This window comes from Panthera leo, chromosome A1, assembly GCF_018350215.1.
Source record: "Panthera leo isolate Ple1 chromosome A1, P.leo_Ple1_pat1.1, whole genome shotgun sequence".
NCBI classification, from domain to species: domain Eukaryota; kingdom Metazoa; phylum Chordata; class Mammalia; order Carnivora; family Felidae; genus Panthera; species Panthera leo.
In genome coordinates, this window is record NC_056679.1 from 136354394 (window position 1) to 136382182 (window position 27789).

General features: G+C 39.4%; 1 protein-coding gene and 1 long non-coding RNA gene across 2 annotated transcripts; one reads left to right on the plus strand and one right to left on the minus strand.

Annotated features, from left to right (window-relative positions):
* Positions 1–15194: 15194 nt before the first annotated feature.
* On the plus strand, positions 15195–27027 carry LOC122200740. The gene is made up of 3 exons (XR_006193922.1): positions 15195–15368; positions 25668–25763; positions 26901–27027. It is a non-coding gene; the product is annotated as an uncharacterized LOC122200740 (long non-coding RNA).
* On the minus strand, positions 21066–21837 carry LOC122200729 (RNA-binding protein 3-like). Its single transcript, XM_042906458.1, is given in 2 exon segments — positions 21066–21579; positions 21582–21837. Coding segments are annotated over 2 exon segments (390 nt in total). The 5' UTR covers positions 21787–21837; the 3' UTR covers positions 21066–21394.
* Positions 27028–27789: the final 762 nt, after the last annotated feature.

Genomic DNA, 27789 nt, shown 5'->3' on the forward strand with positions numbered 1-27789 from the left:
TTTTCCTTTGTATTTGTCAACTATGATAACTGATTATCTCAGCATGAAATATGAAATACATATGACATGGAGAGTGATGAGATTTTCTCTAGCACTTAATAGCATGACAAATGCATTTTAGGCTGTTTTCTTTGGAAGTTGAGCCAGACAGGAGGAGTCCCAAGGTCTGATGAGGCTGAGGGCTCTTTTGACTCTGACCACTGCTGATGTCATCCAGGTTTCTGCTTGTCTTGATTATACTGAGAATAGCCAAGCTCTGCTCATTGAGACAGATACTGATTTTCACCAGGAAGTTCTGTCATCAGCAGTAATTACAATTGCTGTTTTCAAATTTATTAGATCAGGAAATCTAATACACTTTCCATGAGTCCTCTCACCACTTTTTGTTGATGTGTAGAACAATCTCACCAAGTTATTTCTGAGAAGATGAGGCCTAAAACAGAACTTAGATATGAAATGCAAACTTTTGCTTTCCTCTTTGCTGATACTGATGGAAAACCACCTCCTAAGCTATGCGGACTTGGGGAAGCAATTTATCCAAGCTACTTAAGGAAGAACTTCACCTCCTTTTGTATATTTGTAAAATGAGAAAACCAATTACACTTAGGTCTTGGATTTTTGTAAGGCTTAACCAAAATTACTTACTTAATACTTACAACATGAGAGCACATGTCCTTAATCTATGTCAACTATCACTGTTACTATTATTAATAAGATTGTGAAAAGGCATCTGAGATATGTATTATAGCAAACAGAAATGTGTTTTTTTTAAATATTTTTTAACGTTTATTCATTTTTGAGAGACAGAGAGAGATAGAGTGTGAGTGCGAGAAGGGCAAAGAGAGAGAGAGAGGGAGACACAGAATCTGAAGCAGGCTCTGGGCTCTGTCAGCACAGAGCTCCATGTGGGACTTGAACTCACTGACCATGAGATCATGACCTGAGCTGAAGTTGGACCCTTACCTGACTAAGCCACCCAGGTACCCCTCAGAAATGGATCTTTTTTTTTTTAATGTTTATTTATTTTTGAGAGAGAGAGGCAGAGTGCAAGCAGGGGAGGGACAGGGAGAGAGGGAGACAGAGAATCCAAAGCAGGCTCCAGGCTCTGAGCTGTCAGCACAGAGCCCAACGCGGGGCTCGAACCCATGAACTGCGTGTTCATGACCTGAGCCAAGGTCAGACGCCCAACAGACTGAGCCACCCAGGTGCCCCAGAAATGGGTCTTTTTTAAGGTTTGTACTGTGGTGATACAGAAATGAACAGAGGGTTTGGAGACTAACTGAGTACAACAAGTTGAATTCCTTATGTGTTGAAGATAAAAAGAAGCAAACTTGTTTAATTATAAAGCATTGCATATTTATAGTAGAGAACATACAATTATACAAAAAGAAAAAAATATATCCAAACTCCACAACCCAGAAATAACCATTATTAACATTCTGATATTTTTTCTTCCAGACTTTTTTTTCTGTGCATCTATAAATACATTTATTTTTAAACATTTTTGGGATTATGTGATTTACAGTATTATTTACATTTTATTTTCTTTATAATGTTTTACATATTTGTGATATGTAAAAATGATATAATAGGATATGTATGTAATTTATAAAGCATAATAATATGAACACCTATGACTATCCTCTCTTATCCCTCCTCTCTAGCCCCTGAGGGAACCACTATCTCAAATTTTCCTTGCTTTTAAAATAAAAATTGTTTCATTAATTATGTACCAATAATATAATGTTTGTTTTTAAGTCCTATAAAAAGAGCATTTACACTGTCTATAGTCTTCTTGGAATTGCTTTATTAAAAAGATCAACATTCCATTTTCTTTTTTAATGTTTATTTATTTTTGAGAGAGAGACACACACACACAGAGTGCAAGTGGAAAGAGAGGGAGACACAGAATCCGAAGCAGGCTCCCGGCTCTGTGCTGACAGCTCAGAGCTAAGTTGGATGCTTAACCAACTGAGCCACCAGGCACCCCTCAACATTCTGTTTTCAAAATGGATATAGTTTGATCCATATTGTTTCATTTTAGAACAACACATCATTTTCAGTTTTGTGTAGTATTCTATCGTGGGCTTATACCATAGTTTACAGAAACCCATTCTTGTGTTGATAGACATGTAGGTTATTTCTAGTTTTTGCTATGACAGAGTTGCAGGAGACTTTCCTGTATATACCACACACGGTGGTGTCAGTTCTCACCGGTTATCAGAAACTCTAGGATGGGTCCCAGAAATCTGTGTTTTAACCATCCCTTCAACTATTCTGAGGCTTGCAGTTTGAGAACCCCTGTTGTAGGAAATTTGTTTAGGAGCGGACTTACTGGTTCAAAGGGCATATGAATGTTCTCTAAGACTATATTGTTCAGGGGGGTGGGAGGGAGGGGAGGGTGGGTGATGGGTATTGAGGAGGGCACCTTTTGGGATGAGCACTGGGTGTTGTATGGAAACCAATTTGACAAGAAATTTCATATATTGAAAAAAAAATTTAAAAAAATAAAAAAATAAAAAAAATGATTTCTGATCACACACACAAAAAATAAAAGACTATGATTGTTCAATAAGGTGGCCACATGTAGGAACTGAGCACTTGAAATGCAGCTAGCATGAAAGAAGAACTAAAATATTTAATTTTAATTTAGACACTGAAAACTGATGCAGTTATTGGAAAACTTTTTCAACTATTAATTTTATAAAATTTAAATAGAGATCAAGCATTTCCAAGTTTAGCTTCTGGGTTGAAATGTGCTATATAAGTGTACAATACATAGAGGATTTTGTAGGGGGGTGAAAATACTTTTCCTCTACCACTTAGGTTGTATGATTAAACACCTATAAATTAAATTCACAGAAGACAGATTAACAAAAGGCATACATATTTTTTGATGCTAATATTTTTACATGCATGGGCATTTCACCGGAAAGAATCAAAACCCAAAGTGATGGTTAGAGCCAGGGTCTTGTAAACCTTTTTAAGAAAGCGTGGTAAATTATGGTGAAATGACTAGACAAAGATAAAAGGAGTTTGGACTACAAGGAGCGGTAAATTGTGGGAAGAAGAATAGAAAATATATCTAGATAAGGGTTGGTTAGTAAGATTTGTTGTTCAGTCTCAAGTTGTCTCCTGAGATAAGAATGGTTTTCCTCTTTGTGGTGCAGGAGATGGGGAGGTAGGCTCCTTTACAAACAGAAATTTATGTAACCTTTACCAAGGGATATTTGTGCCCTACTTTTAAGCAGAAAAGGGGAGGGAAGAGAGCTCTTCATTAGTCTGCTGTTTCTTACTTGCCTTTAGCTCAAAATAATTCTTATGCCAAAGTGGCGTGTTTTAGAGTGGTATATATACATTTTAAGGATTTAAAAAAATTTTTAAAAAGTAATCTCTACACCCAACGTGGGGCTCAAACTCATAATCCTGAGATTAAGAGTTGCACGCTCTATTGACTGAGCCAGGCAGATGACCCTAGAGTGGTATATTCAGACCTCCTTCATTATGAAAAAAGAATATATTTCATTAATAACTCTTTTATGTTGATTCCATGTTGAAATGATAATGTTTTCGATATAGGGAGTAAAATACAATATATTATTAAAATTAATTTCATTTGTTTCTTTTTACCTTTTTTAAAAGTTTATTTATTTATTTTGAGAGAGAGAGAGCAAGTGAGTGAGGGATGGGCAGAAAGAGAGAGAGAGACAGAATCCCAAGCAGGCTCTGCACTGTCAGTGTGGAGCCCAATGTGGGGCCCTAACTCACGTACCATGAAATCATGACCTGAGCTGAAATCAAGAGCCAGACGCTTAACTGACAGAGCCACCCAGGCACCCCTTCCTTTTTTAAAAAGTATGCTCTACACCCAATACGAGGCTTGAGCTCACAACCTTGAGATCAAGGGTTACCTGCTCTATTGACTGAGCAACGCCTGGTGCCCATTTATTTTTACCTTTTAAACATGGCTACTAGAAAATTTAAATACTGACATATAAGATAATGTCAAAATGTTTTTCAGAGTGGTTGCATCAATTTATACTTCCAGTATCAGTGTAGGAGAATTCTCATGAATTTATATTCCTCTTCTAACACTGAGAGTTGTTAAACTTCATAATTTTTGCCAATCCACTAGGTGTAAAATGCTCTCTCATTGTGGTTTTAATCTGCATTTCTTTAGTTATTAATTAGAGTGTTTTTCATATGTCCATTTGTATTTTTTGTGAAATTCCTATTTGTGCTATTTCTCCAGTTTTATTGGATTTTTGTCTTTTTTAAAAATTGATTTGAAGAAATTAAAAAACGTATATTCTGAATACTAATCTTTGCTGCATAGTATGTGTTGAAAATATCCTCTCCTCATTTATGGCCTGTCTTTTCACTGTGTGTGTGTGTGTGTGTGTGTGTGTGTGTGTGTGTCTTCCGATGAAGACAAACTCTTAATTTTAATGTAGACAAATCTGTTTCTGTTTTCTTTGTTACTGCTTTTTATGTCTTGTTTGAGAAAGTTTTTCATATCTCAAGGTCAGAAAGATATATTCCTGCCTTTTTTTTCCTAATAGTTTTGAGGTTTGGTCTTTCAGGTTCCAGCCCTTTATCTGTGTGGAATTGATGGATTCGAGAAGCAGAAATGCTGTTTCATCCCTACTCCCCAACCCCATGGCTAAGCAATTGTTCCACTCTCATTTAGACAAAAGGAATCCATTTCTCATGACTTACAGCGTCATCTTTGTAACATACTCAAGATTCCACATGTGCATAGATCTGTTTCTGGGGTCTCTGTTTTATTTTATCGGTTATCTGTTTCTGTGCTGATGTCAAACATGTCTTAATAACTAAAGCTTTATAGTAAATCTTACTATCTACTGGATCAGTTCTCCCTAATCTTACTGTCTTCCAAAGTGTCTTGGTTATTCTTGAATCTTTGTTTTCATCAGTAAATTTTAGCATTGGCTTTTTGAGTTCTCTTAATTAAAAAAAAAAAAAAAGAAAATCTGTTGGGATTTTGATCAATTATATTGAATCTATAAATTAATCTGGAGTAAACTGACATCTTTATGACATTATTTTCTTATTAATAAACATGATGTATCTCACAAATTCTTCAGGCTTTCTTTAGCATTTTCCAATGAAATTTAAATATTTTCTCCATATAGGTTGCACCTAATATTTTCAGATTTATTTCTAAGTATCTTTTGTTTTTTGTAACCCGTGCATTTAGAATCTTTTTAGAAGTCATGTTTTGGGGTGCCTGGGTGGTGCATTTGGTTGAGTGTCCAAGTCTTGGTTTCGGCTCAGGTCACGATCCCACAGCTTATGAGATTGGGACCTCATTGGAATTCTCTCTCTCTCTTTCTCTGCTCTTCCCTCACTTGTGTGCTCTCTCACAATAAATAAGTAAACTTAAAAAAAGTCATGTTTTCTAGATTTTGGTTTCTGGTGTAAAGAAATGTGAGTAATTTTTGTATAGTGATCTTTTGGCCAGGCTTCTTGCTAAATTCTTTTATTATGTCTAATATTTTTTCTGTTGAGTTTTTGAGTTTCTAGATAGATAATTATCTTATCCTAAATAATGACAGTTTAAATTTATTCTTTCTAATATCTTACATTTATTCATTCATTCATTCACTCATTTATTCTTGGTCTAACTGTTGGTTAGACAGTGCTGCACAATGCTGAATGAAAATGACACTAATGAGGGGCGTCTGGGTGGTTCAGTCACTTATGTGACCCACTCTTGATTTTGGCTCAGGTCATAGTTTCATGGTTTATGGGATCAAGCCCTGTGTCAGGCTCTGTGCTAACAGTGAGGAGCCTACTTGGGATTCTCTCTCTCTCTCTCTCTCTCTCTCTCTCTCTCTCTCTCTCCTGTTCCTGCTCTCTCTCTCTCAAAATAAATGAACATTTAAAAAATTTACAGGGGCGCCTGGGTGGCTCAGTCGGTTGAGCGCTGACTTCGGCTCAGGTCATGATCTCACAGCTCGTGAGTTTGAGCCCCGCGTCAGGCTCTGTGCTGACAGCTTGGAGCCTGGAGCCTGCTTCTGCTTCTGTGTCTCCCTCTCTCTCTGCCCCTAACCCACTCGCATTCAGTCTCTGTCTCTGTCAAAAATAAATAAACATTAAAAAAAATTTAAAAAATTTACAAAGAAAGAAAATGATAGTAATCAAAATTCTTGTCTTGTTCCTTTTCATAAAGGTGATGCTTCATTAAAGTAATACAGTGGCATTTAGGAAGGTATCTTTTAGTAGATTTTAAAAGTTCTCTTTTATTCCTAATTTGCTGGGAGATTTTTTAAAAGATTGTAAATACATACCGAATTTTATCAAATGATTTTTCTGAACCTATTGCAATGATTTCTTTCTAATTTAATCTGTTAATAAGATTAATGAGAAGTAGCAGAAAGAGAAATTAAGAAAACAATGTCATTTACAGTTGTACCCAAAATAATAAAACACTTAGGAATAAACTTAACCAAGAAGATAAAAGACTTGTATGCTGAAAACATTAATGAAAGAAATTGAAGATGATACAAACAAATGGAAAGATATTCCATGCTCATGGATTGGGAGGGCTAATATTGTTAAAAAGTGCATACTACCCAAAGCATCTATAGATTTAACGCTATCCCTATCAAAATACCAACAGTGTTTTTCACAGACCTTGAACAAATAACCCTAAAATTTGTATGGAATCACAAAAGACCCCATATAGCCAAAGCAATATTGAAAAAGAAGAACAAAACTGAAGGTATCACAATCCCAGATTTCAAGATCTTCTACAAAGCTATAGTAATTAAAACAGTATGGTACTGGTACATAGGCACTGGTAAATAAGCACATGGATCAGTGGGACAGAATAGAGAGTTCAGAAATAAACCCACGAATATATGGTCAATTAATTTATGACCATAGAAGGTAAGAATATGTAGTAGGAAAAAGAGAGTCTTCAATATATGGTATTAGGAAATTTGGACAGCTACATGCAAAAGAATGAAACTAGATCAGTTTCTACACCATACACAAAAATAAGCTCAAAATGGATTAAAGACCTAAATATGAGACCTGAAACCATAAAATTCCCAAAAGAAAACAGACAGTAATCTCTTTGACATCAACTGTTTAAACATTTTTGTAGATATGGCTCCTTTGGCAAGGGAAACAAAAGCATAATTCAGCTATTGAGACTACATCTCAATAAATAGCTTCTGCAGAGCAAAGGAAAACCATCAACAAAACTAAAAGACAACCTCCTGAATTGGAGAAGATATTTGCAAATGATATGTCCAATAAGGGGTTAATATCCAAAATATGTAAAGAACTTATACAAATCAACAACAAAAACCCCAAATAATTCAATTAAAAAATGGACAGAATAGACATTTTCCCAAGGAAGACACGCAGTTGGCCAACAGACACATGAAAAGGTGGCCAACATTACTAATCATCAGGCAAATGCCAATCAAGACCATAATATGATATCACCTCACACCTGTCATAATGGCTAAAATAAAAAGGATCTACTGTTGGTGGGAATGCAAACTGGTGCAGCCACTGTGGAAAATAGTATGGGTGTTCCTCAAAAAATTAAAAATAGAATTACCATATGATCCAGTAATTGTACTACTGGGTATTTACCCAAAGAAAACAAAAACATTAATTCAAAAAGATATATACATCCCTAAGTTTATCACAGCATTATTTAGAATAACTAAGGTATGGAAGGAACCCAGTGTCCATCTGGAGATGAATGGACTTGGACTATTACTCAGCCATTAAAAGGAATGAAATCCTGCCATTTGTAACAACATGGATGGATTTAGGTGGTATAATACTTTGTGAAATAAGTCAGAGAAAGATAAATACCACATTATTTCACTCATATGTGGAATTTAAGAAACAAAACAAATAAAAAGACAAACAAAAAACCAAACTTAACTATATAGAGAACAAACTGATGGTTGCCAAAGGGGAGGTGGGTGTGGGGATGGGTGAAATGAGTGAAGGGGATTACAAGTACACTTATCATGGTGAGCGCTTACTAATGTATAGAATTATTGAAAGATTTTCCTGTACATTTGAAACCAATAAAACACTGTATTGAAATCATACTGTCATCAAAAAATCTGGTAAAAATGAATCATATTTTTAGATCTTAGCATTAATACACCCTTGCATTCCTGGCATATGTACAACTTAGGTTTGATGTTTTATCTTTTTAAATTCTAAATTTCATTTGCTAATATTTTGTTTGACATTTTTTATACCTATGTTCATGAAGGTGTTTGGCTTATAGCCTTCCTTCCTTCCTTCCTTCCTTCCTTCCTTCCTTCCTTCCTTCCTTCCTTATGTTTACTTATTTTTGAAAGAGACAGAGACAGAGTGCCAGTGGAGAGGAGCAGAGAGAGAGGGAGACACAGAATCCGAAACAGACTCCAGGCTCTGAGCTGCCAGCACAGAGTTCAATGCGGGGCTCGAACTCACTAACCATGAGATCATAACCTGAGCCGAAGTGGGACGCTTAACTGACTGAGCCAACCAGGCGCCCCTAGGTTTTCTTTCTTATACCATTCTCATCTGGTTCTTATATCTTATTTGGTTCTTAACATCTTATTCTGATATTGAAACTATGCCTGCCAATTTAAATTGAGGAGTGTTCTCTCTTTTTCTATTACCTGGAAGAGTTTGCCATGTTTCCTAGAAATTTGATAGAACTTTCCTATAAACTACCTGGGTTTGGGGATTTCTTTGTAGGCAGTTTTTAAATTACTAATTTAAAAGCTTTAATATTGGGACACCTGGGTGGCTCACTTCAGCTCAGCTCAGGTCATGATCTCATGGTTTGTGAGTTTGAGTCCCACATCAGGTTCTGCGCTGACATTGCAGAGCCTGCTTGAATCCTCTGTCTCGCTCTCTCTCTGCCCCTTCCTCTCTCTCTCCCTCTCTCTTTCTCAAAAATAAATAAACATTAAACAATGCTTTAATATTTATGGAAATATTAAGGGTTTAAATTTCTTGTTGATTCAATGTTAGTAGTTTTCTTTTTTTATGAGTTGTCTACTTCATCTAAAATTTAAATTATATTGTCATAAATTTATTCATAGTATTATCTCTTCAATCTCTGCTATAGATGCAGTTATATTCACTTTTCATTACCAATATAGAGCTTTAACTTATTATTTTTTAATTTATTTATTTTGAGAGAGTGTGCGCAGGGGAGGGACAGAGAGAGATGGAGAGAGGATCCCAGGCAGGCTCTGCACTGTCAGTGTCTAGAGCTCAATGTGGGGCTTGATCCCACAAACTGCAACATCATGACTTAAGCTAAGACCTAGAGTCAGATGCTCAACCAACTAAGTCACCCAGGTGTCCCAGAACTTTAATTTTAGTCCAGATTAATTTCTCCAGAGAAACGCAGTCTTTTCAAAGAAGTAATTTTTGGCCTTGTTAATGTTGTCTATTGTTTTTTCTAGCTCACTAACTTCTGACCTTATCTTCTATATTTTGTTGATCCTGACATATACAGTTTTTCTTATTTTCATATAACTGAAATGTGGACGAGGCTTTTAATTGTTGTTGGATAGGTAGCAGTTATAACATACTTGTCATTCTTCTGCCTGTGCATCAGACTTGTAGAGTGGAACAGTATCCCTAAGGCAATAGTGGTACCTTCACTTAAGAAATGCTGCACTGAGGGGCACCTGGGTGGCTCAGTTGGTTGAGCGTCCAACCTTGTCTCAGGTCATGATCTCACAGCTTGTGGATTTGAGCCCCACATTGGGCACTGTGCTGACAGCTCAGAGCCTGGAACCTGTTTCGGATTCTGTGTCTCCCTCTCTCTCTGCCCCTTCCCACTTGCACTCTGTCTCTGTCTCTGTCTCTGTCTCTCTTCAAAAATGAATGAAGATTAAAAAAATTTAAAGAAATGCTGCATCAACACAATACCATGTGGGAAAATCACAAACATTAACAACAGGAAGTTGAAAAAAAATTGAATGATATATGGGAAAAACTGTGACTAAGTAATTCTAAGGATAATTTTTTCGTTCTTTTTTTTTAAGTTTATTTATTTATTTTGAGGTTGGGGGCAGAGAGAAAGAGAGAGAATCTTAAGCAGGCTCCACGCTGTCAGTACAGAGCCCTATGCAGGGCTGAATCTTACCAACTGTGAGATCATGACCTGACCTGAAATCAAAAGTCAGACACTTAACTGACTGAGCCACCCAGGTGCGCCTAATTTTTTTGTTTCTAACTGGTATATAAAACAACAATGCATATATCAGTAGCTTCTTAGATTAAGTGAAATCTCCTTCATTCTACTTGGATTCATTTTGCCATTCTTTTCAACTTTCTTATGTTGAATGCTTAGCTCATAAATTTTTAGCTTTTTTTATTTTCTAATGTAAACACTAAAGGTTATTGCTAAGTAAGAAGCTGTGAGGAGTGTGATACACACACACACACACACACACACACACACACACTCTGATAGGAAACACGCAATTCCTGGGTTAGACACAAACACTGTTTACTATTTACAGCAAAAGCATCTGGAATATCTTCATGGTACTGGTTCCCCAGGTCCAAATCCTCATGGAGTGAAATGGTAAGGTTCTGGTTATAAATGTACATACCACCCTGAGGGCTGGAATGAGAAAGAATGGAAAAAGGAATAAAAGATCATGGCTTCCTCTACTCTATTTGAGTTCCCTTTTCCTACTCCTCAGACCAGAAAGAGAGGGTTTCTCTTAGCTTTTTTTCTACTCCTTAGCCAACTTTGGGCTGCTATTGAGTCCAGGCCAGGTGCTGTTGGAAAGAAGAAAAGTGGGAAAATCACTACCATTTGGTTCTTAAAATTTTGACCTCTTTACCCAGGCTTCCTGTTAGCAAACAGTTATAATTCAGATTTCTCTGAGCACTGCTGCATGCATGCTGTCCATGGTTGAGAGCTGCATTTGGTGAGAGAGACCGAGTCAAATGTGTTTATTCCATCTTATCTGGAACCAGGACCCTACTCTCATTCTGGAAGGATGGTTTTGTTGGGAGTACAGTTCTTTTTTTTTTTTTTTTATTTATTTAAAAAAATTTTTTTAACATTTATTTATTTTTGAGACAGGGAGAGACAGAGCATGAACAGGGGAGGGTCAGAGAGAGAGAGAGACACAGAATCTGAAGCAGGCTCCAGGCTCTGAGCTGTCAGCACAGAGCCCGACGTGGGGCTAGAACTCACGGACCGCGAGATCATGGCCTGAGCTGAAATCGGCCACTTAACCGACTGAGGCACCCAGGTGCCCCCCCCTTTTGTTTTTAAATTTTTTTTTAAGTTGGGAGTACAGTTCTAAGTTGGTAGTTATTTTTCTCCCTGCTAACTACTCATCATTGCTATTGAAAAATTTGCTCTCAGACCACCATCACTTTGAAAGTAATTTGTCAGTTCTCTGGCTACTTTTCAGTGTCTTGTCTTTCTGCTTCTTTTTCACCACAATGTATTGAGGTGTGGATATCTTTTTTTTCTCTGCCCTTTTGGGGGTATGTTGTGTTGTCTGGATTTGTGGAGTCACAATTATCACTAGTACTGGACATTTTTCAGTCGTTATTTCTTCAAATACTATCTCTTTTCAATCTTCTTTATTCTTTTTCTTCATACTCGTATTAGACACTAGTGTCTAATTAGTGTATTGATCATTTAAAAATTTTTTTTAATTTGCTGATACTTCGGCATCTTGGCGCCTTGCTGATACTGAACTTAGAGAGGGCTCAGCCAAATCTTAGAGATAGTAAATGACTCTCTCTTGGAGTCATTTCGTGAGCAAACTAACCAATCCAGAGCCCACATCCTTTACCACCTCATACTCAGGGCCAATATCCCCCTGCCCTAATCATGCCAGTGTCAGGTACCAGACAACTAGAGTCAGCCCCTACACTCTAGAACCCAATGCTATTATTCAAAATGGCCAGTCCTAAGCCTGCCTACCCTGCCTTGCCCATTCATTTCCATGGTAACTACAATAAACACTCTTGCCCATGTTTTCCCCTTGCTCCCCCTATTTCCTGACCAACCCTGGGCGCTGAACGGTGTGCTGTGCCTCCTGTTTCTAGGGATCTGTGAGAATAACAACTTTTTCCTTCATGACAGTCATCTCTGTGCCTGCATTGCTTACCCTACTTGATTCAAACAAATCCCAGGCCTATTTTAGAACACTTAGATCTTCTTGGTGTATCCTGCATAGCTCTTTTCTTGTCATTCATATTTTTATATGCTCATTTAGTATCTCATTTCTTATTTATATTTTGTATTTATTCATTTGTTTTTCTAATTTAAATATTTTCTATATATCTATTCTTATTCTGACAGTTTGAATATCTGTAGGCTTTACTGACCTAAAGCTATTATTTGTTTCTATTGGCTCTCATGCATGGTGGCTTAATTTCTCAAGTGCTTGGTTCACTTTGTGAGCTTATTGCTTGACCTTAATTCTGCTGGCCTAAATTGAAGATGCTGGGGGCTAAGGGGTACCAGTGACATGGGGCTGCTTTAACCTTCCTGTGTAGTGAAGAATTAACCTAAAGAGACATCTGGCCTTTTCTTTCAGCTACTTGAGGGTGATCTCTAGAGCTTTGTAATGTCCTGCTTGATAGGAGTGTGTTTATTTGTCTAGGGGCCTTGGCTAGCAGATAGTCTAACAATGTGATTTGTAATGGGAGCTTTGGGCCATGTGGTATCAGTTTTGCCTCTTGAAGGGATTAGAGAGTAAACCTCAGAGAGGCAATGGAGACTAAAGGTAGCCACATGGGCTATGTGATTGAGCCTACATAAAAGCTCTAGATATGAAAAGCTTCTATGGACTTTCCTGGACAGCAGTACTCCATAGGCATTGTTACACGCTGATGCCAGGAAAGTAATGCATCCATGACTCCAATGGGGAGAGGATCATGGAAGCTCCTCCTTTGGTACTTTTCCTGTATGTGCTTCTTCCCTTGGTTTATTTTAATTGGTATCCTCTTCCTGTAATAAAACATAACTGTGAATATAACAGTTTTCAGTAAACTCTGTGAGTCCTTCTGGAGAATTATTGAAATTGAGAGTGTTTTGGGAAACCCTGAGTATTTACCACTGGTATCAGAAATGAGGGCAGTCTTGTGTGCACACTGTGTGTCCTCTGACCTCACAGTTGGCTTAATATCACAGTTGGCATAACTTTTCACTTCGTCAGGTGTCTGGGCTCAATAGAAGGGAGTCTGAGGCTCCATTTCCCCACCTTAATCTTAGCCCAAGGCTCTGTATCTTTGTGGCCACCTGCTATAGGCAATACCCTTCTCTTCCTGGGTAGCCACTGCTAACCATTTGCACACAGATCTCATATTTATGTTTGTTTTTGTGTGCATGTATGGATCCTTGGAGACCTTATGTATTTCTTTTCATAACAACATAAGAATGTCATTCAATCTGGGATCTAGTTGTTCTTCAATTGGAATGTTCTTAGAATGTTAATCTACCAAGTAGGTGAATGTAGCAGCTTAATTCTATATTTAGTTTTATATTCCATGTTGTCACTTAATATGTCATTGGTATTTTCCTCTGTTGAAGTAATTCTGGCAAAAGCAACTTACAACCTGAGCTATGCTGGTCGCAGCTTGACATAGCTCAGATCACAATTATCTTTTGTCTGACTTATTTCAATGGCTGACTGAAAGGCACAGTCATAATCTCCTCCAAATCCCTCTTCACATTGCAGGTATAGCAATTGTCCAACATGGCAAATCTGATCACGTAACCCTCCTTAATGCAGATGCCAAGGCAAGAGGTCAAGCAGCTGTCTTGGAACATTAGGCTACTCACCCTTTAAGTACCAGAATAAGTTTCTTAGCTAGAGTTTCTCCCATAACCTGAAGCTGAGTATCTGTTCTACAGTGTATGAAGCTCTATTCCCAAGGCTTTTGGGACTTCTCCAACCAGTTTCAATGAACCCTTCCAATCCCACTTGCATCCTGAACGTATTGTCTAAGTTAATAGCTTGTCTTAAGCTATAGCCACTGAAGAGAGCTCTATTTGGGTTGTAGAGGGTGTTGCATTATGCCTAGAACATAGGAGAAGCCCAGTAAATAAGCACTAGTTTCCTGGAATGGCTGCATAGATGTGGGAATGTTTGTCTAGGCTTGATGAAAACAACAGTAATGATGTTAGTTGAAGGGGAAGGGACACTGCTCCCTCTTTACCCCACTCAAGAGCACTGGCCTCTGTCTACCTCCTCGAGGGCTGAAGACTTGCTGATCTGATGATGGAACAGAGTCCCAAATACTGGTGGGTGGGGCAATGTGCCTTGAAAGGTGCCATCTTTGGGTCCCTCACCTCTCTCTTGTTCTTTGCCATTCACCTTAATTTGTAGATTGGTAAACTGTCACTTCTTTTTCTTTCAACTAAGAAGTTGGATAGTTGAACCCTGGGGGTCCTGAATGTTATTCATCTCTTTATCCCTCTCAGTAAGCACATCTGAGGTTGTTACTCCCTAAATTCAAATTTAGAGAGGGGGTATTAAGTCCTGTTAAGGTCTCAAGCAGAATCTATCTGTTCTTTCTTTTTTTAGAAAGTTTATTTATTAATTTTGAGAGAGAGAGTGTGAGTGGGGGAGGGGCAGAGAGGAGGAAGAGAGAGAATCCCAAGCAGGCACCGTGCTGTCAGTGCAGAGCCCAATGTGGGTCTTGATCTCACTAACTGTGAGATCATGACATGAGCCGAGATCAGGAGTCGGATGCTTAACCAACTGAGCCACTCAGGTGCCTCCAGAATCTACCTGTTCTAACTCAATGTATCTTTTTTATTAAAATTTTTTAAACATTTATTCATTTATGAGAGACAGAGAGCATGAGCAGGGTAGGGGCAGAGAGAGAGGGAGACACAGAATTGAAGCAGGCTCCAGGCTCTGAGCTGTCAGCACAGCACCTGCCACGAGGCTTTAACTCATGAGCTGAGAGATCATGACCTGAGTTGAAGTCAGATGCTTAACCGACTGAGCCACCCAGGCGCCCCATCTAACTCAATATTTTTAACAGACCTCTTTTCAGAATGTCAGGCATTTGAACACTATTAATTAATTGGTTTTTTATTTTCATTTTGCTACTGCGTGTTGTGTTTACCTTCTTAAAATCTTGCTGTTAGAGAGAAGATGTGATTGCAGGGCAGGATTGTCATTCCTGGGTTTCTGATCATGACCATGAATATAGTGAAAACAACCTCACCCTTCCTCCTAGTAATCACTATGAAGTAAGAACTCATCATGCAGTTATAATTCCCAGCACTGACTATCTTCTGCTGCTGCTTCTGAAGAAGGAATAGGGAAGGAAAAGAGGAGAGACATGGTGAGCTATCAGAGGTGAGGTTCTTATAATCAGGATGCAATCCATTACTGGATACTTGATGCAGGTTCCATAGGTGATTCCAAGAACATTGTTTTGTGAACCAAGGTAGGTGGAATTTCACCCAAGTGAGACAATTTCTTTTAAGTGACTAAAACAATATGACTAGTGTAGACAACCAAGTTAAAAGACTGGCCTAAGAGCTGAACATTTCCCACTACCGATCACCCCCACTTACTTCCACTGGCCTTATGCCTGTCTTTACCCCACCCTGAATCAAAATATAACTCCACACAAAACCTTAGCAGTATTAATAGAATGAATTTCACTGTGTTTGGTGAGCCAGTAATGAGGCAATGATGTCTGGATTTTATTAAATATCCTAAGTAAGTCAATTACCATTAAAGGAAATAGAAGCACACACATTATTTGTTTTGAACAGTGATAATACAATGAGTGGCCCCCAGATCATGCAGAGGTTCTTACAGAACTGGAGGGTCTGTAGGTGTCTCTATCCTTGGAGCTGCCCAGTGATGTCTCCAGGGGGGAGGCGGATGATGTGGGCTAACAAACATATATATTCCACACAGGGCAGCTGCCAACTGCTACCAAATCCCTCATTAGGGTCTCCAGAACCTGTCCCTCCCTGGGAGGCAGCCAGTGTTCTCATTCCACAGAGGAGGAAGATGAGGTAGAGAGAGAACAAAGTGTCAGAGTGAACCTGGGACAAAATCAGGATTGGGACTCCGTGTTCTCACTGTCTTTTACTGGCTCTTTCTGACTCTTGGAAGCAGTTACCTGTGGGCAGTGAGCGGCATGTTCTCTGCCATCACTCAAATCACTTTTTCCACTAATGAGGCTCTGGCTCAGGCAACTCAAAAAGTAATTGGCAAGTTTTTGGTCCCCATGCTGAACTTTCTGAGATGGTAAGAATAGATGGTTTGTGCGTATAGTTTAGTATGGTTTAGTAAGGCAGACTACCTGGTCCATGTTATCTATATCTGTGTATACTATTGTATCTTTTACCTACCTAAGGATTATGGAATAGGTCAAGAAAAATAGATGTGACAATAAAAGATCAATACCCAGGACCTGAAGAAAAAAGTATAATCTGACTAATGGAGGTAGTTAGAAGCATCCAGATTTTGAGAAAGGAGGCCCATTGTCATTTCTTGAAGATACTTACATTTCGATCAATGGGTTAACCATTCGTGGCTATTCTCTTGGAATGGAGTGTTAGGAACAGGTGCACATCTGCATAGAATGGCATCAGTACAGAAATATGTTGCCTCTACTCCAAGCTGCATTCATTCTTAATCCCAGTGGAGAAACTGAGGCAGGTTAATAGTTTTGCCAGAGCCAGAGATGATCATATCCTTTCTTGGTGTTCAGGTTATCAGCAAGGCCCTGGTTTGGATTTCATTTCTGCCCTATTTGTGGGGGACAGGTGGCAAGAGACACAGGGCTCATCTAACTATCCTTGGAGTTGGCTGCAAACAGGGCTGAGATACCATAAACTCCTCCCCTGCATCCACTAAGGAAGGTTCAATACCCATCTGACCTCAGGGGATTGTCCACAGGCTTAATTACATAGCTCTGTTTCTTTCATCTGAGCATATCAAAGGATTCTATAAAACTGAAGGAGTGTGGTGATGTCTCCTTGTGGGCTTTTTTTTTTCAAGCCCTCTTGCAAATCACTTTAAAAAAAATTGACACCAACAAATTGTTCCCTGATATATGACGCACAGCATTTGCTAAGCTCCCTGATCATTCATCACAGATCAGGCCACAGGCAGCGTGGGCTCAGCTTGGTCCGGAAACTTACTTCAAGTCTAATTGTTTATTCATTGGTGGGATCATTGAGGTCCAGGAGTGACAGGCGATTGGCTCTGTGGGAGGATGTGGTGGGAGGGAGATGATAGGTTTGTTATGTCTCTGTTCCAGCAAGATTATTGCTGCCGGGAGACAGCTCTCATATTGACTCTGTTAAGTGTTTGAATATTTTCTGTTGACTTGTTATTGAGAAAAATGGGTTGATATGTCTGTTCACATTATTAAAAAAGAAAGTGATGAAAGTGTTCTTATATTGGCATAGGCATCAAGCACCCAGAAAGGCCAGTTAGGACAGCACCTTGGAGCAAAGTGTGAGTGCGTGTGTTAACAGTGCCATGACCTCAACTCCCTGGTATGTTTGGGGCTGCCACAGTAGAAGAAAAGCAGGACAGGGAAAGAGTAAACTGGCCTGGGACAGTGGGATAGGGAAGGGGACCAATGAGGACCAATGGGATGGTGGCCCCAAATCCTCAGTGCAAGGGGGCATATTGATATTTCTGATCTTGCTGCCAGCCTAAGATAGCATGAAATCAGGGCTTCCAAGAGATAGCTATCACTCTTGGTTGCGTCGGAATGTCCAAGGTATAAACCAGAGGTTTACCTAAGCTAGTATAGGGAGGAAGAACTAGTCCCAAGAAAGGGAGCAGGAGAGAGTCAAAGGAGTCCAGGCTCCCATTTCGTTAGGATGGAGTAGGAAGGTGGCCTCCAGCCTCAATGGGGGTAACATCTCATAACATAGGACATGAGCAAAAGGCCATCCCCATGTAGTTTTGGGAATGAGGTAAGCACTGTTTGCTTCTTCTGTGGACTCCAAACACAAGCATCAGACCATTCTATTATGATAGACCAGCTTGTGCAGATGGAGCTTCTAATGTACCTTCCAGTCCAAAAGGCTTAGCGCCATAGCTCAGCTGATCAAGTCCAGGCAGGGAGCCCTATAAGAAGAAAAAAGAAAGCTTCTTCTGAAATCTTTTGTATGCTTCTCTCCCTGGCCTGAAATTGTCTCTCTGAGGTTACCAGTGACTTCACTGCAGATTGGAAGGGCTTCCCTCCAGTTATTCTACATGGCATCCTGTCTTCTTCAAATCTCTTCTCTCTTGGCACATCTCTAGTTTTCTTTCTGTCTCTCTGGTGACTTGTTTGTACTTTCTCTGGATCTCTTACATGTAGGATTCCCTGAGGTTCTACTGTAGAAGCATTTCTCTCTCACTCTCTGACCTCCTTCTGTGTAATCTGGTTCCATTCCCTTGGCTCTTGTGATAATCACTTTGGGCTGCTGTGACAAACACTATAACAAAACATTGGTTTAAGCAGTAGAAATGTATATTCTCATACTTCTGGAGGCTAGAAGTCCAGGATTGAGGTGCCAGCATGCTTGGTTTCTGTTGAGAACTTTCTTCCTGGCTTATCGACAGCTGCGTTCTTACAGTGTCCTCACATAGGGGTGGGAGAGCATGCTGACTGGTGTCTCTCCTTCTAGGAACATGATACCCTCATGAGTGCTTCACCTTGTTACTCCGTCTCAACCTGATGATCTCCCAAGTCCCCATTTCCAAATACAATCACATTGTGGGTTTCAAAATATGAATTCTGGGGGGACGCAATTCAGTTCACAGCAGCTCTTGGTCATTTCCTAATGCACATTCCTAGCCCAGAGTTTTCTCCTGAGCAATTCGTCTCTATTTCTAACTGAAGTAAGCTGACATGTAATTAGCCTACATACTCATGGGGGTCTCACACAGAACACATTATCTTCTGCTCAAACCAGTCACTTGTGTTGTACTTCATAGATTAATTAATGGTACCATCATTCTAGGTGAAAGACTCTTCTCTCCTGGTGTTTGAGTTTGATATCCCTCTCAGGCCTGTTCATGGGTGGCCCAGAACCGCTCTCCATCCAGGCTGGGCTTCTGAGCACAGGAGTTAATAACGTATACAAGATTGGGGCCACTTCTCTTCCTTTGACTCCAGTGGTTTAACTCTTTAAGCCTATGATTCTCAAACCTGGCTCTAGGTTAATATGAGAGGTTTTAAGAGATACTGGTGCCTGGCATCCACCCTGGGCCAATGAATCTGTCTCCAGGCAAGGGGCCCAGGCTTCCCTGGGTTGCATAGGGAGAGTTAAAGCTTAACGGCTGTAAGCCACTCCATCTGAGGACTCGTGGCAGGTGTCTCGTGGCTCTTACAGTTGGTTGGGGACCTTCTTCTCTGGAACAGGAAGCTTCTGGAGCTTATCTTGCTTCTCCTTTCTTTCCAGGTCCATCCATGTCCTAAACCTTAGCCTAGCTCCTACCTCTGACCCTGTTCCTGCCTTTTGGGCTCATCACCTGTATCCTATTTCCTGGATTGACCGTGGAAGTCTCTAAAAGCTTCAACTTGGACCCCTTCTAGGATCTGGTCTTGCTTAGCATCAGTAACCCCCTCCAACCCACCCTTAGGAGGGTCTAGAAAGTTCTTTGCTATATTCTTAAGGAAACACCAGCATTACTGCACACGCAGAGGATGTTTAATACATGCTGTTGCTGTTTGAGCCCCAAACTGATTTTGGCTATTACTGAGTGCGGCTGATAAAACCAGCAGCTGTTTTTAATGATCAATTTCCTTCTTTCTTTGAACAGCTTATTTAGAAGAGGAAAGAAGAGGCATGTGGCATTTGCTGGAGGAGATACCTAATTTATCATCTGGCAGTTTTCTGTGCTTTATTGTGGGTATACAACACAGACAAGGGGCAATGTGCTAACCCCAGGACTGGCCTGGACACGACTTTAATTTAGATTTTTGCATCAGATTGTGTTTGCTCTCTGAAAACTGACTGCACTTTGAGACCCCTAAACAATAGTAAATCTTAAGAATTCAATATTAATAAGAACAAGATACCCAACACGTTAGAAAAACTGGCAAAAGATATAACAGGCAGTATGAAATACTGAGATAAAAACTGACTAATAAGCATTAAAGAATGCTGAACTTCTCTATTAATTAGGGCAATGCGAATTAAAAGATAATATCCATTTTTCAGTAAGCCAGAGATATCAATGGACAATTAACAGAAGAAGAAATAAACATGACCAGTAAATGTGAGAAGATGCTCCTTGTCGCAGTACCCAGGAAACTGCATTTTTTTTACATGTGTAGTTTTTTTAACGTTTATTTATTTTTGAGAGATAGAGAGAGAGAGAGAGACACAGCATAAGTGGGGGAGGGGCAGAGAGTGAGGGAGACTGAATCCGAAGCAGGCTCCAGTCTCTGAGCTGTCAGCACAGAGCCCGACATGGGGCTTGAAGCCACGAACTGTGAGATCATGACCTGAGCTGAAGTGGGCAGCTTAACCGACTGACCTACCCGAGGTGCCCCTATGTGTGTATTTTTAAAAATTTATTTATTTAAATTCAAGTTAGTTAACATGCAGTGTAGTATTGGTTTCAGGAGTAGAACCCAGGGATTCATTACTTATGTCTAACACCCAGTGCTCATCCCAAGTGACCTCCTTGGTGCCCATCAGCCATCAATCCCATCCCCCATCCACCTTCCCTTCAGCAACCCTCAAGGGAACTACAGATTTATTTATTTATTTATTTATTTATTTATTTATTTATTTTTGTTTTCACATTTCAACTTTTTAATCAGCTCCATGAAAGACATCCTAAATGCTAAGTGAAACACAACAGAATATTTTTTCTTCCCTTATTAAAGAAAAGACATTTGCAAGTTCTAAGAAACTTCTGTGTATCAGGGTGGTGACCTTGAATAAAAAACAAAACAAAACAAAACCCAAACCACCTCTAATCATGTTCTTGCAGCTGCATTTAGAAATTGCTTTCTAATCATGATAAACATTGTATACAGGTTTTTAAAATGTCCCTAAATGCACATCATTTGAAAAAAAAAGTGACCAAACATTTTTTGCCATAGCCCGTAATCCTGAGAGCCCAAACTAAAAAACTGGTAAAAAGAAAAATACCCAGACTCTACAAATGTCCCAGGACTTGTCTTTAAATGGGAGAAAAAACTTTAAAAGACATATGGAACTTTCTATAAGGTCTTTGTAACAAGCTACCTTGGGAGCTCAATTCAAAAATAGAAGTTGATGTACTAAACAGATTTTTCAGTGCAGCTCCAAAAATCTTTATAAATACAGCCATTTGGAAGGATGATCCTGGATCAGAAGTTTTATTCCTTGTGTATCTACATTAGGTGCACAAGCTTCATCTCAGTTGTCATAATTATCTCTGTAATTTCCTCCTGAGTAGCGGTCATAACCGCCCTGGCTGCCACCATAGTCTCTGGACCTTCCATATCCATATCCATATCCATATCCATATCCATATCCATACCCATATCCTCCAGGACGACTGTCGTATCTACCACTCCCATAGCCCTGGTCCCCACCACCTCTCCATTCATTGCTCTCATGGCATCTGAGGCATGCTCTGGGTTGGTGAAGGTGATGAAACCAAAACCCCGGGATCCCTGCGTCTCCCCGTCTTTGACAACGACCACTTCAGAAATAGGACCGAAGCTGCTGAAGTGGTCTTCCAGAGCCTGCTCATCGGTGTTGAAATTGAGCCCTCCCATGAAAAGCTTCCCTTCTTCAGAAGACATGGCAGTCAATTCGGGTACTGCAAGTTAAGCAAAAGGACTAGAAGAAGAGCTACCGCCGTGGAGAAGAGAGACTGGGGGAACTACAGATTTAAAGATACTGTTTTTCACCAATCATATTAGTAAACATTGCTATGCTGCAAGGTGTGGGGAAATGGATATATACAGAGACAGCTATCATATGTCACACATGGGGTTATAAATTGTATTATATTCTGGAGGGCGACTTTATCAACTTATACTAAAAATTTGGTCAGTGTATGTTAAAATTTTGTCAATTTAAAAGTTTACTTTGATTCAGAACTATTTTTATAACTTCATTTTGTCCTGAAACATCTTATCAGAGCAGACTAGAGCAACTTTGAGACTGCAGGCAACTGTTAAGTGGTCCAGTGCAGGATTCTAAGTAACATCTCTTATTAACCCTTACTTGGACATATTCTAGACAATTGTTGGCCAAAACCATGAAATAGAGCCTCTTGCTTATTTTAAGCTTATTAAAAAAGGCAACCAATTGGCACATTTTGGCTTGTCTGTTTTATATAAAGGGCCTATACAATGTTCTACATTGATGTTCTACAATAGGGATGAACAAACTTTTCCTGTAAAAGGCCAGACAGTAAACATTTTAGGCTTTGTGGAACACGGAGTTCTTGTCACTAAACTTTGCAGTGGTAGCAAGAAAGCAGCCATAGGTAATATATCAGCTAATGAGTGAGGTGGTGCTCTGGTAGAACCTTATTTATGGACACTAAAAATTGAATTTCATAAAAACTTCACAGGTCATAATATTATCATTCTTCTTTTGATTGTTCCTCCCAAGCATTAAAAAATATAAAAGCCGGGGCACCTGGGTGGCTCAGTAGGTTGAGCGTCTGACTTCCGCTCAGGTCAGGATCTCTCGGTCTGTGAGTTCAAGCCCCACGTCGGGCTCTGTGCTGACAGCACAGAGCCTGGAGCCTGCTTCGGATTCTGTGTCTCCCTCTCTCTCTGCCTCCCCCGCTTGTGCTCTGTCTCTCTCTGTCAAAAATAAATAAACGTTAAAAAAATTTAAAAAATATATAAAAGCCATTCTTTGTTCAAGGACTGTACAAAACAGGCAACGGGCTGGATTTGGCCTGCAGGCCTTAGTTTGCCAAACTCTGTGTTACGTTATCACTTGTTTCTTAGAAATTAGAAATTGCTGCAGCACTATTTTATGTTATCTAACATGCCGTAACTATATTAAGTAACTATATCTTAAAAACTAACCATTGTTTTCCAAACAAAAATTAAAAACCACTTCAATGCAAGCAAAGTCAGGTCCATTGTCAATATTTAAAAATTATTATTTTGTTAAAGGCTAGGGTTTTAATAATCCCTCCTATGATCCATTCTTGTGCATTTTTCCCCCCTGCGGTTAGGCCCCAAATCTTTTGTATTGTCACTCCTATGGATACTTCAGAGGTCAGCATCAGACCAAGACAGCCGATGGTGGTCACCTGGGGTAGCCCATCCATATGGTCTGATGCATGTCCTGGATCTGGCAGCCAAATAGCTGGCTTGTTAGCATCAGGATAGTAGTTATGATCTAATGTTCCAACATTAGAACATAATATGGATATATTATATAATATGGATACCCCAAGGTATCCATAGTCAGAATTGTCCTGAAAGTAGCCAGTTATGTCCAGCACCAGTAGCCTCATTTAAAGCCACTGGCTAAGTTCTGAAGAGAGAGAGAGCTAGTCAGTTGAACTGAAAGGTGGTGTATCCTTACCCATTGGGAAAAAAACTAGCTTCTTACCACTACATTCGTATGTTAGAGTGAAGGAAGAGTGAAAAGAGTGAGAGCTCCCTTTATTTCAATAGTTTATGCAACTTCCTTGTCCTGACCAAGTGCAGAGTTTGCCTTGCCCAACCAAATTAATGTTACGTTTTTGGTTGTTATGATAGGTTCCAGGTTAGTTTTGCTGTAAAAATCTTAGCCACAGGCTTCTTTGCGGTAACTAATTGGCTATAAGGCAGTTTTCCCGTAGAAGATATAAGAATGAAAAATAAGAGAGGCACGTTAAAGAGGACACAATGAAACATGAAAAAAGTTAAAAATCTTAATTATTAACTTCTTTCGTTAAGAGAGGTATCAATTTTTCAAACACTGGCACGCACATTTGTAACTGAGCTCTGTATTGTGTGTCAAAGCCTTCCATACTTGTTCCTTTTTGGTTTATTGTTACTTGTCTGTTGTTAGACATTCCAAAGTTCTATGGGAAAGTGTTAAATGTTGTAATTCATTTGTAACTGAACTTGTTACCACTGCAGCTGGTAGGTTACTTTCTAGATAGTATGTGATCTGGTTTGTACTCTCTTATTCCACACTTCCAGTGTGTCTTATCATCATGTTTTCTACCAAGTCCATATATATGTAGTTGTTATCACTATTTTAAGACTATCACATCACTTGTCATGGTATAGACAATTATGAAGGCTGGCTATGGTTTATATAATATAAAAATTGGAACTCTGTCAATGGGGAAATGAAACCAAACTGTGAACCACTTATCTTTTATGGCAAAATTACCTTATGGCCAATTAGTTTTGCAGTGAAAATGTTTGTGGCAAAAATGCTTACAGCAAAGATAGTAGTTATGGTTATGGATGGTAATGGTGAAGATACCAGACACAGTTGGAAGAGACTTCTAGATTTTTTTTCGTATGGCAACCAACAATGCAAGCAGATGATTCTGGTTATTGTGGACCCCAGGCTCTAATGCATATACCAAGGATCTACATTTCCAAGGAACTCTGCAAACCACAGACAGGATACCAAAGAAGCTATCTCTCTTTTATTAATAAGCTAGTATGAAGACAGGTGGAATTAAGCTGTAGGATTCTACCTGAGGAATTCCAAGCCACAGTCTTCTTCAGAAGTATCTGAACTGAAACAAAACAAAAAAGAACTCTCTGAACTTTGAGCCACCTTTCAGATGGCGCAACTAAACAGGAAGGAATGGAGTATCTTCATGGGATGAGTGTTAACTTTCTGGGTTTGTATGTGTTCAATCTGTGCAGCTGGAATCCTTTCTAGCTTCACTTGCAAGAATTCAAAAACAATATGATTGTATGCCAAGTAGATGTAGATGAGCCAAGAAGCTTTTGTATATTCTTCTCTTCATGCTGGTGAGTGGGAGGACATCCTTGAGTCCAATCTGTAAGCTTTATCGTATGACCAGCTAACATCAAGAGGCAGAGATGGCCCAGAATGTTCTTTATGTTAATGGTGGACTTTCAGTTATGCTTAAACTTCCACATCTATCATCTCATTGATCTTGGATAAAAGCTACTGTTGAGCTTGTATGAAAACTTGCCTTTTGTCCAAATCATGAGCCTTTATGTGGGTAGGATACCAGTCCACAATTTGTTCCCTTACTGGTTTGTGCTTGTTATACTTCCATGATTGTAACAAAGCAAGAGCTGTGGAGGGCATGCATTTGGAAAAAATAGTTACAGGTAAGGAGCCCTTCCCATCCTGGCTACAAATGTCCACTTTTGAGTCATAATGTGAGACGAAATACCATCCCATTGAGTGTGCAGCTGATTGCTTATGCATCCTTTTGACACTTTAATTGGTGTTAATTAGTATTTTGACTAGTATTTACTTAGTATTTTGATAGTTTAATTAGTGTTACAATGGCATGTTTCATTACCCATAAGAGTGCAGTCAAGCACTGGACATTGATTAGATGAGCTGCATCAAGCTGTGTGCATGAGGTCTGTATACTCTCATCTAGTGTCTCTAGGAGGTTAGCTGCTGTATTCACTTCACTTGGATCATTGCATGTTGTCCATGACTCAGCTACTTCTTGAGTGAAACACAGAGAAAACCCTTGTTTCCTCTTCTTCAGGACTTAGGTGGTGTCCACATCTATTCCCCCAGGATTACCTTTATCACTCAGAGAAGGAGCTGCGGTTGCAGTGCTGGAATGGATCCCAGAGCGGAGGTAAGTTTGTTGCTGCCAGCAGCATCATTCCTGATGACCTCCATGGCCGTGCCCAACTCAATCAAATCAGCTTTGAGTAGCCTTTGTCCACGGAGCGTTTTAAAAAAATCCGTGGTGTAGCCCCTCTCAATTACGCTCAAGGGGGCAGGCTCTGCCTATCATGGGAGTCTGAGTTGTCTTTCACCTGTTGTAGCTGGGCTTCTTAGACCTTTCTCCATGTCAACTGCCCCTTCCTCATCATTCCCAAAGCCAGTCTGAGAGAGGTTTAAAACCATATTAAACTTTTGAATGTGTATATCTTTTGCCCAGAAATATTACTTTTTAGAATTTATTGTAGCAAAATACTCGTCAATACATATATATTCTATTCCATTGTTTATAATAATAAAAAAATTAGAAATAACCTAAATAGCCTTCAGTAGGGGAATGCTTGTGATAAACAATGTGAACATACAGTGCTGTTATACAACAGGTGCAGAGTATGAGGTAGGTCTACAGGTCTATAAAGTTGCATGAACAGTATCTGAAACCTACTGTTGAGTGAACAAAAGGAAAGTCACAGATCGGTTGATGTCATTTCTATAGGGTAATAATTAACGACAACAAAAAGGAACCTATGTATTTTCATAAGTATGACTATGAGTATCTGTGCATGCAAACATGGCTAGAAGGATTCAGGCCTAACTGGTAATGGTGGTTTCCTCTGCAGAGAGACTGAGATTGGGGGTTCTGGGAAAGAGGCGACTACATGTAACATTTAATATATTTACTGTGGGCATGTATTTGTGCTCACTTGTGTAATTAAAAGTAAATAATAATTTTTCAAAGAAAAAGAAATAAAATTAAAGAGATGGATTTTAAAAATTCAACATTAAGAAATTAGCAGTACTGTGGTCTGTACTCTGGATTCCGCACGTGCAGATAGCTTCATGTAGATGACCTGGGTGCCCGAGAACCCTGCCACTGACACTATGTAGGGCTGTTCAGAAGCCATGTTCTTGCCTTGGGCACAAGGCTGCAAGTTCTGGGCTGGAGATTTAGTGAGGAAATGATAATGATCAACTCTGTTTAGCATGAGGGATATGATAGTTGGGAGGGAGATGTAGGGAAGGAAAAAATTTTCTCTACCCATCCTAGGTTCATTGACTGGGGTTCTGCAAATGAGACCAACAAAAGAGAGATTAAAGGAGAAAAATAGTCAGAAGTTTATTAATGCATCCATCTGAGCATACACATGGGAGGACTCCATGATGAATACCTCAAAAGGATGGTAAGAACTTGGGCTAATACGGCTTCTTAGCAAAAGAGCGATGAATTTGTAGAGAAGTGACAAGCTCAAAAGGACTTTGAGCTTCTAGAGAAGGCAAATTGTGGGAAGGTAAATATATAGGGGAAAATAATGGAAGATAAGGTTGTTTTTAGCAAGGTTTATTATGTAGATCCCTTTGATGCCATATCTGGATTGATGAGTCTAGAGTTGTCTCTGGTGAGTAAGTATCGTCCTGCCCTTCCTGGTAGATATGGGGTGTGCAGAGAGTTGTTATTGTGTTTGTTTCTTCTCCACTGCCTTCAAGCTCAAAATAATCCTTATACCAGAGTGGCATATTTTGGACTGGCATTCTCTGAACCCCTTCAGAGATATTCTAAGGAAAGGGACTATAGCTAAAATCTTATGTGTGTAAGAAGGGAGTAAAGTTATCACACTCAGATGTGAAGATTGTACCACAGCCAGGAAGCAGGAAATCTTCCCCTCATATCTTTCCCAACAAGTCCCTCCCACCCCAAGCCCAAGAGCCTTAAGATTCACCACTTCCAGAATTACAGATCTTGGCAGGCCTTGATTATGTTTATTTCACCAATTCTTGCTCATTAAAGTCTGACTCACATAGGAAGAGCAGGAAAACAGGCCCAGTCTTTGGGTTCATAGAAGTTTTTAACCTCACTGTAAATCTGCTGTGAAGAGAGTCATCACTTTGAACAGTGGTCTTGAAACACTGGTGTGGTTTGAGTCGTCTTATTCTCTTAA